This window comes from Lissotriton helveticus, chromosome 9, assembly GCF_964261635.1.
Source record: "Lissotriton helveticus chromosome 9, aLisHel1.1, whole genome shotgun sequence".
NCBI lineage: Eukaryota > Metazoa > Chordata > Amphibia > Caudata > Salamandridae > Lissotriton > Lissotriton helveticus.
Window position 1 is genome coordinate 464793060 of NC_136070.1, and position 17036 is coordinate 464810095.

The window sequence follows — 17036 nt, forward strand, 5'->3', positions numbered from 1 at the left end:
CTTGTTAACTACAAGGTCTGCTTAGGGGTTATGTATTTAGAAATGTAAAGTAGGATTCTTTCTTGTCAAAAAAAAACAGTTATTTTTATAGGTTTGCCTACAGGTTTATAAAGCTACAGGAGTCATGCTATATATGTAACCCTGAAGCTATGTTTTCCTTGTCAGCCTAGTGGAAGGCAAAACATCTTGCTGCAGTCCACAGGTGACATTTCACTTTTCATGCCATTGGGGTATTTCCCTGCCCCATATACTATGCCCTCACTGTAAAGTTCAGTATGTTAATTGGGGATTGATTAGCCAGTATTCCCATGTTTTGGGGGTCAAAGCTCATACACTGAGGCTTATAGTGTTGCAGGGGGCAGAGTTAAAAAAAACTGCGAATGCAAGTCTGCAAACAATTGCAATGAAAATACAATAGGATATACTTTCTCACAACCCCTTTACATGTCACTTGATACACCTATTTTTAAAACACTCCACACACACCAACCTCCGTGCTTCAGAGCATTCCTCTGTGCACATTGGCTCAGATACACACAAAAATACTGTGTGATCACAGATCCCACAACACACCTCTCTCCTTAGCTTGAAATCCTAAACTCAGTCAGGGAACAATAAACAATCACCTTATCTCCACCTGGTGACCATCTTTTACACATCTCGCTAATCCTGTCCACTAGAATAGTCGGTCTGCCGCCTTTCAGACAACTTCGTTATTTGTTTTCATCTAAGACTGCAACCTTGCTGCTGTTGCATTCTCGGACACATCATCCGACATACCTAGGCTGACTAGATTTTCAGAACGAAAAACTGGGATGAACACAGACATAGAAATAAGACTAAATGTTTGATTAGGACCAATTAGGTGTCAGGGCTTCACACACACTCTTTCAAAATAGAATATTCCCTCCCCTTTCTGTAAAGAGCTCTAGGGTCAGGCTGCTGGGGGGCCCAGCATGCACATACTTAAATCCTGCTGTGCTGCTTGAATGAGGCGAGACTGCGCAGCAGGCATTCTAAACAAGTAAACTTCTGTCCTCAATTCTTTAGAGAGGCCCGGTTGAAATGTGAGTCTGCACTACACTGCGATTAATGTGCAGGTTCACCAGACCCTCTCTTAAAAACGGGGTATATTTTTGTTTTAGAAGAAAGTATCTGGACGCCAGGACATTCCTTTGGGAAAAAAACGGGACTCTCCCAGCAAATCCGAGACGCCTGGTCACGTTATTCAATTCATACCACTATCCTAGCACAAGAAGGTGACATCCTCCACCTTTAGAGAATAGAAACTCCTGGGGTGGAGAGTTGCCTGTATCCACAAGGAGTCGCTTTCAAAATGATTAACTGTAAAACCTCCTCCTTGTTTCAGTCCCTCGCTTGATATTACAAACCCCAAATTTCAACCACTGAACTTCCCATTTTGTCGACCCACTGAGCAGACATTGTGCAGATTTCAACCTCCACTGGGACAAAAACAAAGAGGCCTACAAATACCTCTGCAGAATCTTGCTACTGGACAGCCATCTACTATGTCATCTAAGTGTCCTTATACAAAATAAGAGCTATAGCCAAGACATGATTGTCCTAAAGGGACACCACACAAAAATCTTTTTCCTTTTCAAATTGGATGTATCAGATTAGTTCCTCCTTTCTTTCAAAATCCTTATCTTGTCTCTCATTTTAATATAAGTTCAACTAATAGATGCCCACCAGGGAGAGCTTCAAAGGTTTTTAATTTATCTTCTTAACTTCGTTTTTTTATTGAGTAAGGCTTTAGCAAACTCTGGCCTTGCTGGCGATGAATCATACTGAACCTGATTAAACCAATACTAACTTGAAGTGGTTGATGACATTCAATGCTCACCTCAGCCATCTTGCGGTGTTGAAATTAAAGACTCTTCCCATGTCTTGGGGAAGCAGTCTAGTGACTCCGAGGTAAAGTGTGGCTTGTTTTTTTTTAATCTCTTTTCATTTCATTGATCCAAACAACTGTGCTCGAGATACAACGATTTATTATGATTTGTGTTATTGCTCCCTCCCAGATCCACAAAGTATTGTAGGCCATGTCACTATACTTGTTCAGGCTTTTCATTGAATTAACAACTTTACCTTGGGTATTTGCTTTTCATGGCTGCTAATTGTTTATGCTGACACATTAACAGAGCTGCCAAAGCATGTCGTTGATTATTAAATCTTGGGTCTTAAGTAAATTCCATGTCATTTTGGAATTGGAAAACAAGATCTATGTCATATTGAGGATTTCATTGTATTTATAGTGCATGTTATTATTGACGATTGACAAATATCTTGAACCGCCTCTAGAAGCACACGATTCTTATACAAATTCTTAATATTAATGGCATATTGTTCACTATTTGAGTACATGCTTGTGAAGGCATGCATGCCAAGCATCCACTGATACCCGCAAGGCTGGTCAGGGCTGTTTGTTCCCGGTGGTTACAATATTTGTACACTCTTCATGTGGTCGGTGGACTTCTCTCCTAACTTTGGTATAGTGGTGGTTACTGGACACTGGCTATGGTGGGTTCTTCTGTTTATCACTAATGTTGAAGTGTATTTTAATTCGAACACCAGTTTACTCCCTTTGTACACTTAACTCTCAGGAGAAACAAGCAGGCCAAGTTTTCAAAGGGTAATGGAGGGTTTGGAACTGGCAAAGATGCCAAACAGGGTGCTTTCGTGTTTCAAGATGGCCATTGTAGCTCTGCCATAGTTTCTTGACCGCACTAAGCACAAGGCTTGAAAGCTCAGGTTTGAGCCTAGGTGGTTGACAATGCAGAACAAGTCAAACTGCGAAGTAATAACCCCCCCCCCCCCCGGTGTACAGTTATTGTGTCAAGATGCTTTCCTAGTTACACCCTCTTCGACAATCTCAACAATCTCAGAGGCTTTGTAACCAGGTGCGACTGTGCCCTATTTTCCGAGGTCGCTTTACCAACTTCTGCTATCATTCTTCTGACCCTGCAATCCTTAAATCTGTCTATTAAGGTTTGCCTTTGCCATATATTATTTTACACGAACAATTATTTTAAGTACCACGTGTTTTTGCCGCGGTCTTGCCTTTTGGTGATATATAAAGGAACGCATTTTGTGAAACTAGGTAGGATGAAAGGGTGAGTTGGCCCCGTCCTGTTTCGAACGCGAGACATTTAGCTTGTGCACAGATTTCATAACGACCACTCACTCCCTGAAAAACCATCTCCTCTCCTGTAACGCAAGTGGGAAATCTAGACCTCTGTGTGACCCACATACTGCTGGATGGTGTTACACACCCGCGGGCGAGTTTATCCGGTGTTTTCTCGTGGAACCGCACGCACCCCTGAAGCACAGACCTCTCGTGCACCGGTACATGTTGAGAAACGGCGTATACAGAAAACAATAACCCCTTTTGCTTTAAAGCATCTTTTGCATCCGGGACCAAATGCAAGGTATCTACACAGGGTCGCAAGTTGCGACTCGCAACAGTCGCAGGGAAAAGGCTTATAAACACTGTTTTGTTTTAAATGATTTTTAAACACGTTTTCTCTATTGTCGCTCTGTGGTTTACTGCAACCTCAGTCACAAGATTTATATATAGCAATAGTATTTCTATATTTTTCCCTACCACTTGCGAGGCCCTCTCAGATAGTTGGGCAGTCACAGCAGAGTCACATCAGTTACCCACGGGTCCGGAGTGCATTGTGGGGCGACGAAAGGAGATGTTCGGTGTATAATCTCTAATACCAAAATAAGGTAATCTCTACTGCGCGGATGAGAATGTGGTGTACGTCAGCTGTCGCTCGCGCCCAAGCCCCGTCTATTAATACCCTGCTCCAGGGAAGCTCTTCGCATTGTATTCATCTCTGTGGCGCATGCTCAGAATTAACCTCTTTGACTGTTGTGAAATTCCTTAACGTGGCCTCCACATGCAAACCTGTACGCTTTGGAACAAATTCAGCACAAAGTCCCTGAGGAGGCACTGAAGGTAAGACAGCGCACGTTTTATTTCATTGAGGTGGCTGCACTTGGAAAGGGCAGCTTGTTGCATTTGGCCGGAGTGCATGTTTCGCTGCCGCTTGTCGAGTACACATTAGCGAATCCCGCAAGTATGTTGTGCCTGCGCGCACAGGCAAATACTAACAGGATCTTGTGTGGCTCTGCCTGCTAGCGAGCAATTTCGAGTTTGTGCTGCCAAGAAAAAAACGTATTTCAAACTAATGTTGCAGTTACCGTTGTGCTTGTAATGTGTGATGTAACAATGAATCCATTGAGAAGCAATTATTGATGTTATGTTTGCTATTTACATTGTAATTTACCACACTAGGAGATTGAAGACCTCCCACTTGGGCCTATACTCGAAGAGAGGGCTCCTACTTTTGTCTCCTTATCCCACCTTCCAATAACTTTGACAGTACCTACTTGTGTTCAAGGACATGAATGTACCAAAATGGCTAGGGTAGAAGAAGTGCTGTTATGTACACATTGACCTCACATGGCAGCACAAGAAGTGACATTGCACGAACTATGATAATATGACATCTCAGGATGTGGTGCAGGATGGCTGTTGACCTCTTACAGTCAGTATACATTTAATAAAATTATTTAAAAAAAAGTTACCAGCGCAAGTAGAAGTGTTTTGTTGTGCAGCTAAGAAATGTAATGGGTGCCAGCATCACATACCCAGATACATATTATATTGGTAAATACAACCTCACACATCAATTACAGCGTCAAGAAAGCCAATTTGAAACCCATGTCTAGACACTGCCTTCATATCCTCACTCGTAGCTTTAAAAACCCAGGTACAGTCTCAGTTGCCCAAGCACAATCATCATGTAACCAGGCATTACTCTAAATGTTTAACCAGAGTTCCCAAACACAACTATTTTGTAACCAGGCATAGCTTTATGTGGCCAGTCATAGGGTGAAATCACCAGGCTCAACAATTTTTATGTCCAGGTATGCCCTTAACTGCTCAGTGAGGTTTGGGAAGAATGCAGATCTTATATACTCACACTGTAGAGAACAGAGACATCTCTTAGGTTACAGAATCCAGACACCTTTAAACTATAGGGTGCAGAACTTGCCCTAGGCTTACGCAGACTTTTCTTTCGGCTTCACACAGCAGAACTGCACCTGAGGATACATTTCAGACAAAAATGCTATCTCTTCTGTTATGAGGATATTAGACTGAGCATTTGGGCAGCAGTCTTGGTCTTTCAATCAATCAATCAATCAACCAATCAATCGATCAATCAGGTGTTTGTTAAGCACGACTACTCACCCGTAAGGGTCTCAAGGTGCTGAGGGGTTAGGGGGGGGGGGGGTCACAGGTTCCAGTCCATCAAAGAGGGAGTCTGTCGAAGTGCCAGGTTTGGAGATTTCTTGCGAAGATGGGGAGCGATGTTGTCTGTTTGAGGTGGAGCGGAAGGTCGTTCCAGGTTCTGGCCGCGCGGAAGGAGAAGGAGCGACCTCATGATCTGGTCTTTCTGGTGCAGGGGACCACGGCGTAGGAGAGCTGGTCTGATCGTAGAGTCCTTTGGGGTGCCTGGAATTTGAGTCGGCTGTTCAGATGTGCTGGTCCGGTGTCATGGAGGGCCTTGTGAGGCTTGGTTTGGCATCTTGAAGGTGACTCTAGCTTTGATGGGGAGCCAGTGGAGTGTGCGCAGGAGCTGGGAGATGTGGCAGTTTCTTGGCAGGTTGAGGACCAGTCTTGCGGCGGCGTTTTGGATGTTCTGTAGCTTGCAGGTGAGGTTTTTGTTTATTCCGGCATAGAGTGTGTTGCCGTAGTCGACCATGCTGGTGACTAGGGCGTGAGTGACGGTCTGTCTGTGGTCGAGGGGGACCTATTTGAAGGTCGTACCTAGGAGGCGGAGGGTGTGGAAGCAGGAGGATGAGACGGAGGGGATCTGGCAGTCCATTTTGAGCTCTGAGTCCAGAATGATTCCCAGGTTACTTGCGCAGTCCTTGGGGGTGGGCGGGCTTCCGAGGGCTACCAGGTGTCGTTCCCGGCATCGGGGTTGGGGCCCATGATGAGTACTTCCGTTTTGTTCCATGCCTTCTCGAAAGTTGTGTCTGGCGGTGTTGGGTTCGTTGGATAGGGAGAGGATGAGGTGGGTGTTGTCTGCATATGACACAATGTTGAGTCCGTAGGTTCTGCCGATGGGAGCGAGCAGAGCCATGTGGACATTGAAGAGCGTAGGGCTGAGGGCGGACCCCTGGTGGATTCCGCAGGTGGTAGGTGTAGGGTCCGAGACGAAAGGGGGAGAGTCTGACACGCTGCGTTCTGCCAGAGAGGAAGGAGCGGATCCAGTCGAGGGCCATGTCTTGGATACCTGCGTCATGGAGTCTGCGTATTATGGTTAGGACTGTTTCAAACGCCGCTGAGAGGTCGAGGAGGATGAGGGCTGCTCTTTCTCCTTTGTCCAGTAAGGTGCAGATGTCGTCTGGTGCGGCGAGAAGGGCAGTTTCCGTACTGTGTTTTTTTCTGAAGCCTGATTGGGAGGAGTCGAGGATGTTGTGCTCTTTGATGAATGTGGCGAGTTGGCTGTTGCTGGCTTTCTTGATGACTTTCGCTGGAGCGGGAGCAGGGAGATGGGTCTGTAGGTCTTTGGGTTACACAGACCGTATAATCTGAGGCCTAGGACAATAGATTTATCCATGAAGTTACACATTTGCTAGTGCCTCACTCTTTACAGGCAGAGGTGTCTGCTGGGTAACACAGATCTTGCAGACTGAAGCATCATACAGCAGTGCTTTCTCTCAAGTTACATGGATCTCAAAGACTTGAAATTCCAATGCAAGAATTACACAAAGTTACTTATAGGCTTGGGCCTCAGGCAGCAGATTATCACCAAGGTTAAATAGATCATTCAGGCTCAGGCCTCAGAGTTACACAGGTTGTACAGGACCAGCCTTCAAACAGCAGAACAGTCCACAAGGTTATGCAGATATCAAAAGCTCAAGCCTAAAACAGAATCTGTCCATCAAGTTGAACAGACATCGGTGGCTCAAGGTTTGGAGCGCAGAGTTTTTTACGCACAGAATTTACAGGCTCAGGTTTCAGACTTCAGAGGTTTCTCTAAAATAACTGAGGTCTCGTTGGCTCAGAGTTCAGACATTTTTTAGTCTGTACAGTCACATCACATCACAGAGGTCTAAGGAAATCACCAATCATGTTTGGATATATGTGAAGAGCACCACATTCATATATACACATACAGTGTCATCAAGCAGCCTCATATGTGTGACATTTTGCCAGTCGTTGCATTTCATCCAAGATTCTTTGTATGTGGTACTTTTAGGCTTATGCCTTAGGAAAAACTGCAGTTGCCTGTTACAAAATGTGCAATTCGCTAGAGAGGCATAAAAGCCTTAACAAGACACACATGGTATGGGTGCTGCACGAAGGTACATTGTGTGGTGGAACAAATGATTCAGTTGAGATGACAGTGAACTGGTTCATTCGTTTCTCAGCAGTGTTGCAGAAAACAAGAACTATAACACTTTCCGGATAATCTATTTTTTGTTCACTGCCTAACGAAGGGAAGTTGTTTTCCTCCTGCCCTTGGCACTGTCCTCTGTTAGGTTGAACCACTGCTGTAGGTTCCAGCCTTCCTCACATGAGAGGTCCATGATGGTGACCAGCGAGAGGCTAGTGCAATGAAGGTACTGATGGGGAGATGGCTTGCTTGACCAACAGACAATAGTGAAACGCCTCTGCAAAATGTCTTGTTTTGCCAATGCTTTTCAGACGTGTTACACAACAGCGCTAGCAGATTACAGGAAGAAAAGCAGTATGGCTCAGTCAACGCATAGACATGTTGCACAGCGGCACTAGCTGCTGTACAATATGGCTTAAAGTTTTTTAAAATAAGAGCTATGACATGGACAACGTTGACTGCGTCATACAGCATTTTAACCTTTAAGACATGCTGCATAGCAGCTAGCGCTGCAACATAACATGTCTAAAAATATTGACAAAACCAATAGATTTTGCAGAGGTGAAACCAATTGGCTTTGCCAACGCTTGTTTTTGTTGTTGTAGTTTTATGTAGTGCAAATCCCATCTGAAGGTTTTGGAGCGCTTTACGTGAGCACCAGTTACACAGTCACATTCATTTATTGCTATAGGCTCGGGGAGATTAAGTGATTTGCCAAAACCCCTTTAAAACGAACTAACGCCAGGAGGAACTTCGTGTAACGTTCCTTGCACGCTATTAGGGCAAGCCTCAATTAAGCTCCGCCTAATTTAAAAGCTGGCTATTGTCCTAAAATGTCTTGACCTTAACAAGCATTTTTCGCACTAGAACAAAGAACATCCGGTCTCTCGTAACAGGTTTGCGAATTTAACATTAAAAATCGTACTATAATACTCCAAGTTAAAACTCTGTCTTTATTTATCATTAAATAAAGGGAAACCCACAAAGATGCAGCACAATACTTAGCGGCTACGGGGGCAAACCTACCTGAGAAGTCTTGGAATATTCTGTTTCAGGGTTGGCATGCTCATAGAAAAAGAGAAATGCACAAGCAGCGGAACAGAAAGAGACACCAAGATAGCTGAATAGCCACCGTCCCAAAAATCAAGCCAAACACATACAGCAGCACGCAACCTGGACTCGTGGTGTTGTGCTTGCATTGTGAAATACCAGCACAAAGGCAGCTACAAAATGGACAAAGGAGCGAGTTTGTAGTGAATTTCTGTGGTTCAGCTAGTGCCACCAAAACAATGCAATCAGCAGCAGCGTTTCACTTTGTTCTGCCACAGTTCGAACTAACACTAGTAGGAGCTTCATGTCATGTGGGTCTTCCATGCACGCTTTCAGGGTAAACCTTAGTTAAGCTCAGCCTAATTGAAAAGTGGCTCTGTTGGAAGTCCTCTTTTAACAGCCAATAAATGAAGGCGCAACGTGGAGTGGCGGGGAGGCTGCTTTTGGCAGATGGAATGGGAGAAGAGAAGACAGCCTGCAGGTGCTTTCATAAGGAGTGCTCCTTCAGAAATGCAAAACAAAAAATATCTTTAGGGTGAAGTAGCCAGTGGAAGCACACTGGCCCGTAGCCAGTAACCGGAAGCTGTACTTGGTCCATGCTCAAAGCCAGGCAAGGATGGCAAACCAAGAGTGGAAGGGAAAGCGGGCGACATGATGGCCAGTCAGGAGCACGTAAATTAGAGCACCGTTAGAATAAACCAATGGTAAGTTCAGGTAAGTAAGGGGCGGGTTCTAAGCCCCTTTTACAAAATTTTCCACTTAGAAAGGACTTTGAATGCACAGCACAAGCACTATGCTGGCAAAACCTAAAAATGTTATAGCCTCGCCATGTACTCTTTAACACCACACAGGCCGGAGTCCCGTCTGCGAAGAGGAATAAGAGTGGACTATGTTAAGGTTTGTACATATGTGTGAGTCTTAATATTTTCATTTGGGTTTTAGAATATCTGCATCTTTATTTGTAACCTAATATGTTCCCCTCCTCAAACAAGATTACTTTGTAAAACTGGAGGATTACGCAAGTTGTCGTTAGTTCAAAAGCCGAGAAATTATTTTCCCTCCTTTTTCCATTAAAGGTGCATGATATTCCCTTTTAAAAATGAATTCACTAGATAGTTATATACAGCAGTCATGTATTGCCAAATCTGAAAAACCAAGCAGCTATTTACTTTACATTTCAGAATCATCCTACTTTTATTGTTTGTATTGGTCTATAATTAAGCACTAATGAACGTGCATTGTTACATTCAGGCATTTTAAAGAAATTAACAGTTGAAGAATTGATTATACAAAAAAGACTCATTTAACAATTACGCCTCCATGATGGCCAGTACACTGGATGGTGCATATGTAGGAATTGCACTATCTCTGTTTGTACTATTGCAGCATTTTCAGATGTGTGTGCAGGCTTTCCTCACTTCTATGTACAGCGCAGGGCTAAACTGTTGGCTGCCAGGTGGTGGACAGACTTCGAAAAGGTGGTTTTAATGGTAGTATTTGAGGTATTCTATGAAGATGTTTAATGTGCTACAACACATGGGCTTTGTGTGAAGAAAAAGTTACGTAGCACAATGATACAAAGCCAAGTGCTATTTTAAACCTAACTAAATGGTATATTTTAAAGTTTAGATCACCCATCACACTTGTCAAAAATAGATTTCAAATAGATTATATTATAATAGTTCAAGTATCACTTTTGAAAGGGTAGTGTGAGGTTTACCTCCAGAAGCCTTTTGCTAACATAGACATACTTGTAACACGCATTCCATACACAGCCTTTTCATAAAAATTATTTTCTTCAGCTCCACCATAAAGAGGTTTCCCTGGACTCCAGCGAGGTACCCCAAGTCTTCAGTCTAAAGACCCAGTGTAGTGTAACATTCTCTCCAGGTGACTGATGTAACTGGATCTCTCCTCAGCCATAAACATTCATCAGGAACCCATTTAAGGGATCATAGAATCCCAGACTCATTGTGTAAGGCATTTAAGAAACGTGTAAGGGATCTTCCCCACCCATTTGTGTAGAGATGCCCTTTCTCCAGACGTTTGATGAAAAATAGTTTATTCTATTGGAAAGTGCAGAGTTCAGACACCCAGGACTTAAAACGAATGATCACCCTCTGTGATGTATTTCCATTGCCTAGCCACTAATAATACCACCAGGTGAAATAATGAGCTCCAGATTTTATTGCAGTGAGAAGTGAGGCGGTAAGAGTTGGTGGCAGCTACTCCCCGCTGGGCGCCGAGCCTTACACACTTTGAAAGCAGCTCGTTCTCAGAGGCTGTTAATTGTTTTAACGTATTTTGCTCTGTGTACTCGAACTGAAGCTCGAATTTTAATAGCCAAATTTAATTTCATGAAGTGACTGTATGTTGTTTTTATTATCACTCTGACAATTTGAGCACTTACTTGCACTCATCAGGGATCCTTAGCATTCACCCGAGGGCTGTCCTCGCTTAGCTTAAAGGCAACCGGCACTCCAGCCAATCGCGGTCGTGAAGGGCGGGACAGGGGCGGCACCTCACGGAGTGTCGAGTGGTTAGCGCTCTAGACCTCCGCTTCCTGGAGGGTATTCAGCCACTCGGCGGCCCCAGCGCGCAGCGATGGCGCGCAGGGTAGGCGCCTTCGACTGCGCCAAAGACGAGCCTAAGACCAGCCCGTCTGTGCCCGTCCGGGCCAGGCCGGGTCACGGGGCAGGAAACGCTGCTACTGGTATGATCTCTGCGGATCAGCTAAGGGCACTGTGCCCTAGTAGCGACAGCAAATGCTCCGTCCTCAAGCCCTCCCTAACGGGTTCTCAAGCTTGTCCCCACTGTGGTCTTACCCTAACTAATATTCAGCCCCATCCAGAGGTTACACATATTCGTAAGCTTCCTACCCAATCCCCTAACCATAACCCTTGTGTTTTCACGTTTTATACCGTGAATTGTAGATCTTTACCCCAACATAAATCCGATGTTTTCCATCTTTTAGCAGAAGAAAAACCATGTGCAGTGTTTTTAACGGAGACCTGGCTGCATGAAAGTGCAGGTCCCGATGTTGCCGCCGCCTTGCCCTCCACCTATGCTATTGCTAGAGTAGATAGAGTGAGGCAGGTTGGAGGTGGTATTGCCGTGATTTTCAACAGGGAGTTCAAATGTGATCTTGAAGTAGTTAATATTCCTGGATGTGAAGCAGCTTTTTTTAAAATTTCGCTAAATCCTAATTTTATGTTCTCTGGTTTTTTAATTTATCGCCCACCTGGAAATAGTAACGTTTGGGCTGCGAATCTGGCTAATTTCATTTCGCCTTATTTTCTAAATGCCCAAAACCTCACTATATTGGGTGATTTAAATCTCCATTTGGAGGACAAGTCAAATAGTACAGTTGTAAACCTCCTGGAGGATTTCACTGCTTTGAATATGACTTTGCGGAATCAGGGCCCTACCCACAAAGCAGGACATTTGTTGGACCCCATTATATCAAACCTACAGGAGCTAAAATGGTTAACAACTGACCCTATTTGTTGGTCTGACCATTTTCTAACTCTCTTTAGCATTACCCTCAGTGAACCCAGGCAGCTATGCTCTACCCGGCCTCCAATACTTATGAGAAATTGGAAAAGGCTGAACCTGAGTGAGCTGCAGAATGCACTAAAGAAATCCCCCCCTCTCCTGGGCTGTGATATGGATAAAAATGCGTTGGAAACCCATACATGGTTGGAGAGGGCAGTTCACACCTGTCTTCCTATTTCCAGGTGTAGAGGGAGTGTTCATCGACCACCGGCTCCCTGGTATACTGAGGACCTCAAATTAGAAAAATCCAAGTGTAAGGCACTTGAACGAAAATGGCGCAAACACTACGATCCTCTAAAAAAAGAGATTTACCGTAATGCTAGAAACCTTTATCACTCGGCCTGCACGAGAGCCAAAGCCTGCTATGTAACAGAGACTATTAACATTGCTGCCAACAAAGCACGGACTCTTTTTAATACAGTTAAGGAATTAGCTGGAGCAAATTCTATGGCTGCTGCACCCCCCCTTACCACCCAAAAATGTCAAGACCTTGCCACCTATTTTGTGGAAAAGATTGAGACCATTATTGCCAACATCAACTCTCCATTGAGGGACAGCAGAGTAGTTCTACCTCCAGTTACATCAGTAGGATGCCGGCTTGAGGTCTGGCCTCCTATTACCTTGGAAACTTTGAAATCCTTAGTTATTTCTATCAAGTCAGGCTCTCCTTGTGACCCTCTCCCTATCAGCATTCTGAGCCAACTCGATGACTCTGCTCTGAAGATCGTTTCTGAGACATTAAATGCCTCTATTCATCTGGCAAAAGTCCCAGCGTCCTGGAAACATGCCATGGTCAGCCCTTTGTTGAAGAAGCCTTCTGCTGATCCTGAGGTGCTGGCCAACTATCGCCCGATCTCCCTGCTGCCTCAAAAATTTTGGAGAAACCCATTCACGGTGTACTTACTTCATTTACGGAGAAGAACAACTTACTCCACTTCTCCCAGTCGGGTTTCAGGGCTGGTCATTCCACCGAGTCCGCCCTCCTGGGGGTCACCGAGAAGATCAGGGGGCTCTTGGACGAGGGGCAAACGGTTGCACTTGTCCTGCTTGATCTAAGCGCAGCCTTCGACACCATCTCGCACGATAGACTGCTTATTAGGCTGAGCGAGGATGGTGTCGGAGGAGCAGCGCTGGACTGGATTAAATCCTATCTGTGCAACCGGACGTTTCAGATCTCGTCTTCACAGGCTCAGTCAGATACCTTTGTTTCACCCCATGGCGTGCCTCAGGGCTCAATTTTGAGCCCGCTATTTTTTAATCTGTATCTCCGCCCCCTCGCTGATCTTGCAGAGCGAGTTGGTCTAGAACTCATGACCTATGCGGATGATTCGCAACTCGGATCCTCTATCCCCCTCTGTGCTGAAACTAGGTCTCCATGAAGTCTTCAGCTGGATGTCAACGAACCAGCTGAAGCTAAATGGGGAGAAAACGGAGATCCTTCTTTTAGGTAAAAATAGAGACCTTTGGCAGGATACCCACTGGCCGCCATCCCTGGGCGCTTTTCCCATTCCAGCTACCCATGTCAGAAATTTAGGGGTGCACATCGATGATACACTATCGATGAAACAGCAGGTCAATAAAGTAGCTGGTACTTGCTTTACTATCCTTAAATGGCTGCGGAAAATCATCTGGATGCTGCCTGTTGATACCCAGAAGACCGTAGTCAATGCCCTTATTACATCTCGGCTTGACTACGGTAACATCCTCTACCTGGGCTCCAACTTAGCCGTGATTAGACGGCTCCAGTTAGTCCAGAACTCCGCAGCCAGGTTGCTGTGTAAAATCCCCAGGAGAGCAAGGATTTCTAAGCACCTTAAGGACCTGCACTGGCTCAGAGTGGAGAACCGGGTTCGGTTCAAAGCCCTGAGCTATATGTTCAAAATAAAGGCAGGAACCGCACCAAAGTACTTGCAACAGTTAGTCCCTACTCTCCTGCACGTAATCTCCGTTCCTCAAATGGAGCTAATTTTGTGGTACCCAGATTTAAACTGGCCAGAATGGGAGGGAGATCCTTTTCCTATCTGGGACCCGTCCTCTGGAACTCCCTTCCCCCAGCTCTACGAAAGGAGGAAAATTTTGTCAGCTTTAAGAAAAGCGTTAAAACCTGGCTTTTTAACAAATAATTGTGGTCTCAGGCCGTTTTGCTTTCTGTGTTGTTGGCTTTCTTAGTCCTGGCGCCGGGAAACCCTTTGTGGGTATCTGTGCGCATTATAAATGTAAAAAATAAATAAATAAATAAAATAAGTCCACAAAACATTTTTCGTCATCTATGACCATTGTCACAGACTCCAGCAGTGTGGAGAAGGATCCTGCTTTTCTATTAAGTGCAGGGCTAACCGGCAAACCCTGTAGTTCCTACTTCGGATCAGTACAAAGCATCCTAGCATATAGTCTCTGCACCCCGGGATCTGCATCAGTAAACACCTTGGCCTTCTGAATATATCTCAAATGGTAGTGGGAGAAGCAGGGATGTAACTCTGGCCTCCCTGCAGACAGTGTACTTACAAAACACAGTATCTCCCCAGGAGTGACCTGTTATGTACACCTGCCACGATCATTAGATTTGTGTGCACCTAGCTGCCTAGTGGCCCATGTCATGCCATGCCATTCACTCAACCCTGCCTTTTAAGCCATCAACACTTTGAGTGCTTGAATGTTTTAAGCTTATTCTTACCAGTTCAAAGCAAACCTACGAGTTCCATAATGGAAATTGTGAAACAGAAATGTTTCGTATCACTCATTAGATAACACTTGACAGTTGGGCTGTTCACATATGAAATGAATGGGACACTTGAAAAGTTAATCAACAACATAATACAATGTTGGATCACATGCACCACAGTGGTTGATTGGAAATCCATTTGGTCAATGAATCGAGTATTGTATTTGTATAGTGAGATTATGCACCCCAGGGGTTATGCAGGCGCTGTGCTATCTCAGTTGAAGAGCTAGGTCTTGAGTGTCTTCCTGAAGTGCGTCAGCAAGGGTGCTGTGCAGAAGTGGAAGGGGTACAGTGTTCCAGGCTCTGACAGCGAGGTCGGAAAAGGAGCGTCCTCTGGAGTGGCTGATGCGGATACATGGTGTCTGAGCGGGGCGAGGTGTGCGTAGCAGATGTTTCTGGTTGCCTGTTGGAAGAGCAGGTCGTGGTTCATGTAGGCTGGCCCTTGGTTGTGAAGGGCTTTTAGGCGTGAGTTTGGAGCTTGAAGTGGTAACTCTTCTGGACAGGGAACCAGTGGAGGTCCTTTTGGTGCTGGGTGTTGTGTGTCCTCTTGGGCAGGTTGAGGATAAGTCTGGCTGCTGGGTTCTGGATTGTCTGGAGTCTTTGCATGATTTCGATGGTGGTGCCGGCCTAGAGTGCATTGCCGTAGTCAAGCCGGCTGGTGAGTTCCTGCGTCACAGATTTCCTGTGCTCATGGGGAGCCATCCAAAGATTTTGCAGAGCATGCAGATCTTGTGGAAGCAGGCTGAGGAGACCGTGTTTATCGGACATTTCATGACTAGTTCGCTGTCCCGGATGATGCAGTGGTTGCGGGCATGTTCTTTTGGTGTGGGGGTAGGTCTGAGCTCTTCTGGCCACCAGGAGTCTTTCCAAAGGGTGGTGTGTCTGCCGAAGATCAGAACTTCAGTTTTGTCCATGTTGAGTTTCAGGCAGTTGTCTTTCATCCATGTCGTGACGTTCTTCATGCAGTTGTGGAAGTTGGTCTTCGTCGAGGTGGGGGGCACTGAGAGAGAGAGGGGATGAGCTGTGTCGTCGGTGTGGGACATGTTGATGTCGTGCAATCTGGCGATGTATGCGAATGATGTCATGTAGATGTTGAAGAGTGTTGGGCTGAGGGATGAGCCTTGGGGTACTCCGCAGATGGTGTACTTTGGTTGCGAGGAGAAGGGAGGGAGGCTGATTCTTTGCGTCTCGTGAGGAAGGATGTATCCATCTGAGCGCATCGTCTGCTTTTCCAACCTGATGTAGTCGATGGAGGAGTGTGTGGTGGGAGACAGTGTTGACCGCTGCAGAGAGGTCCAGGAGGATGAGGGCGGCGGATTCTCTTCAGTCGAGTAGATCTCGGATGTCGTCTGTTGCAGTGATCTGGCTGTCTCGGTGCTGTGGTTGGCTCTAAAACCTAATTGGGACTGGTCCAGCAGTTTGTTTCTTTCCAGATGATCGGTGAGTTGGAGATTGATGGTCTTCTCCAGGACTTTGGCGGGAGAAGGGAGATGGGACGGTAGTTCTGGAGCTTGCTGGGGTCTGCCGAAGGTTTCTTGAGGAGGGGGGTCTAACCTCCACGTGTTTTATGCATTGGGAAAGGTGGCTGTAGTTATGGAGGCATTGAGGATGGTGGTGAGCTGGTGGCTGATCTCGTTGCTTCTGAGGTTGTAGAGTTGATAGAGGCAAGGGTCGGTGAGTACTCCTGAGTGGCTGGAGTTCATCAGGGTGGTTGTTGTCTGTGTGCTAAGAAGTTCCCATGCATGGGGTGAGCGGGTGATTGGTGGGTGATGGGTTGCTGAAGAGGTTTTAGGGTTGGGGATCGAATTTTCTGTAGATGGTTGCTATCTTGTTCTGGAAGTGGTCGGCGAGGGCATCGCAGAGTTCCTGCAAGGAAGGGATCGAGTTTTCATGGCTGGCAGGCAGGTGAACTCAGACGATGTTGAAGAATTCCTTCATTTGGTTGGCGCTGGTCCCAATCTGGTGTGTCAGGGACTGTTTTTTTTGTGGATTTGAGCTGGTGGTAATAGTTGTTGTGGGCTGATTTGTAGGCGGCCTGGTCAATGTGATTCCTGCTGGTGTGCAATCTTCTTCCCAGTTGTTTACATCTGTGTTTTGATGCACTGAGTTCTAGCATGTACCAACTGCCTTGTTTGGTGGGTCTGTGCATTTTGTCTGGTTAGGTGGGGGTGACTTGATTGGCAGTGGTGGTGATCCAGGCATTGAAATTCTCTCTCTGGTCCAGGTCGGTGGTGATGTTGTGCTGCGCAGTGCTGAGGGAGTCGATC

General features: G+C 45.7%; 1 protein-coding gene across 2 annotated transcripts in view; it reads left to right on the plus strand.

The window, feature by feature from the left end:
* The window catches only part of CEP170B (centrosomal protein 170B), a 420899-nt gene that overhangs the window by 202806 nt on the left and 201057 nt on the right, over nucleotides 1–17036 (plus strand). For both annotated transcript variants that reach the window (XM_078660287.1, XM_078660288.1), the window contains exon 5: nucleotides 3927–3985. In XM_078660287.1, the coding sequence (XP_078516413.1) occupies nucleotides 3927–3985 (59 nt within the window). The remainder of the gene's footprint in view (nucleotides 1–3926; nucleotides 3986–17036) is intronic.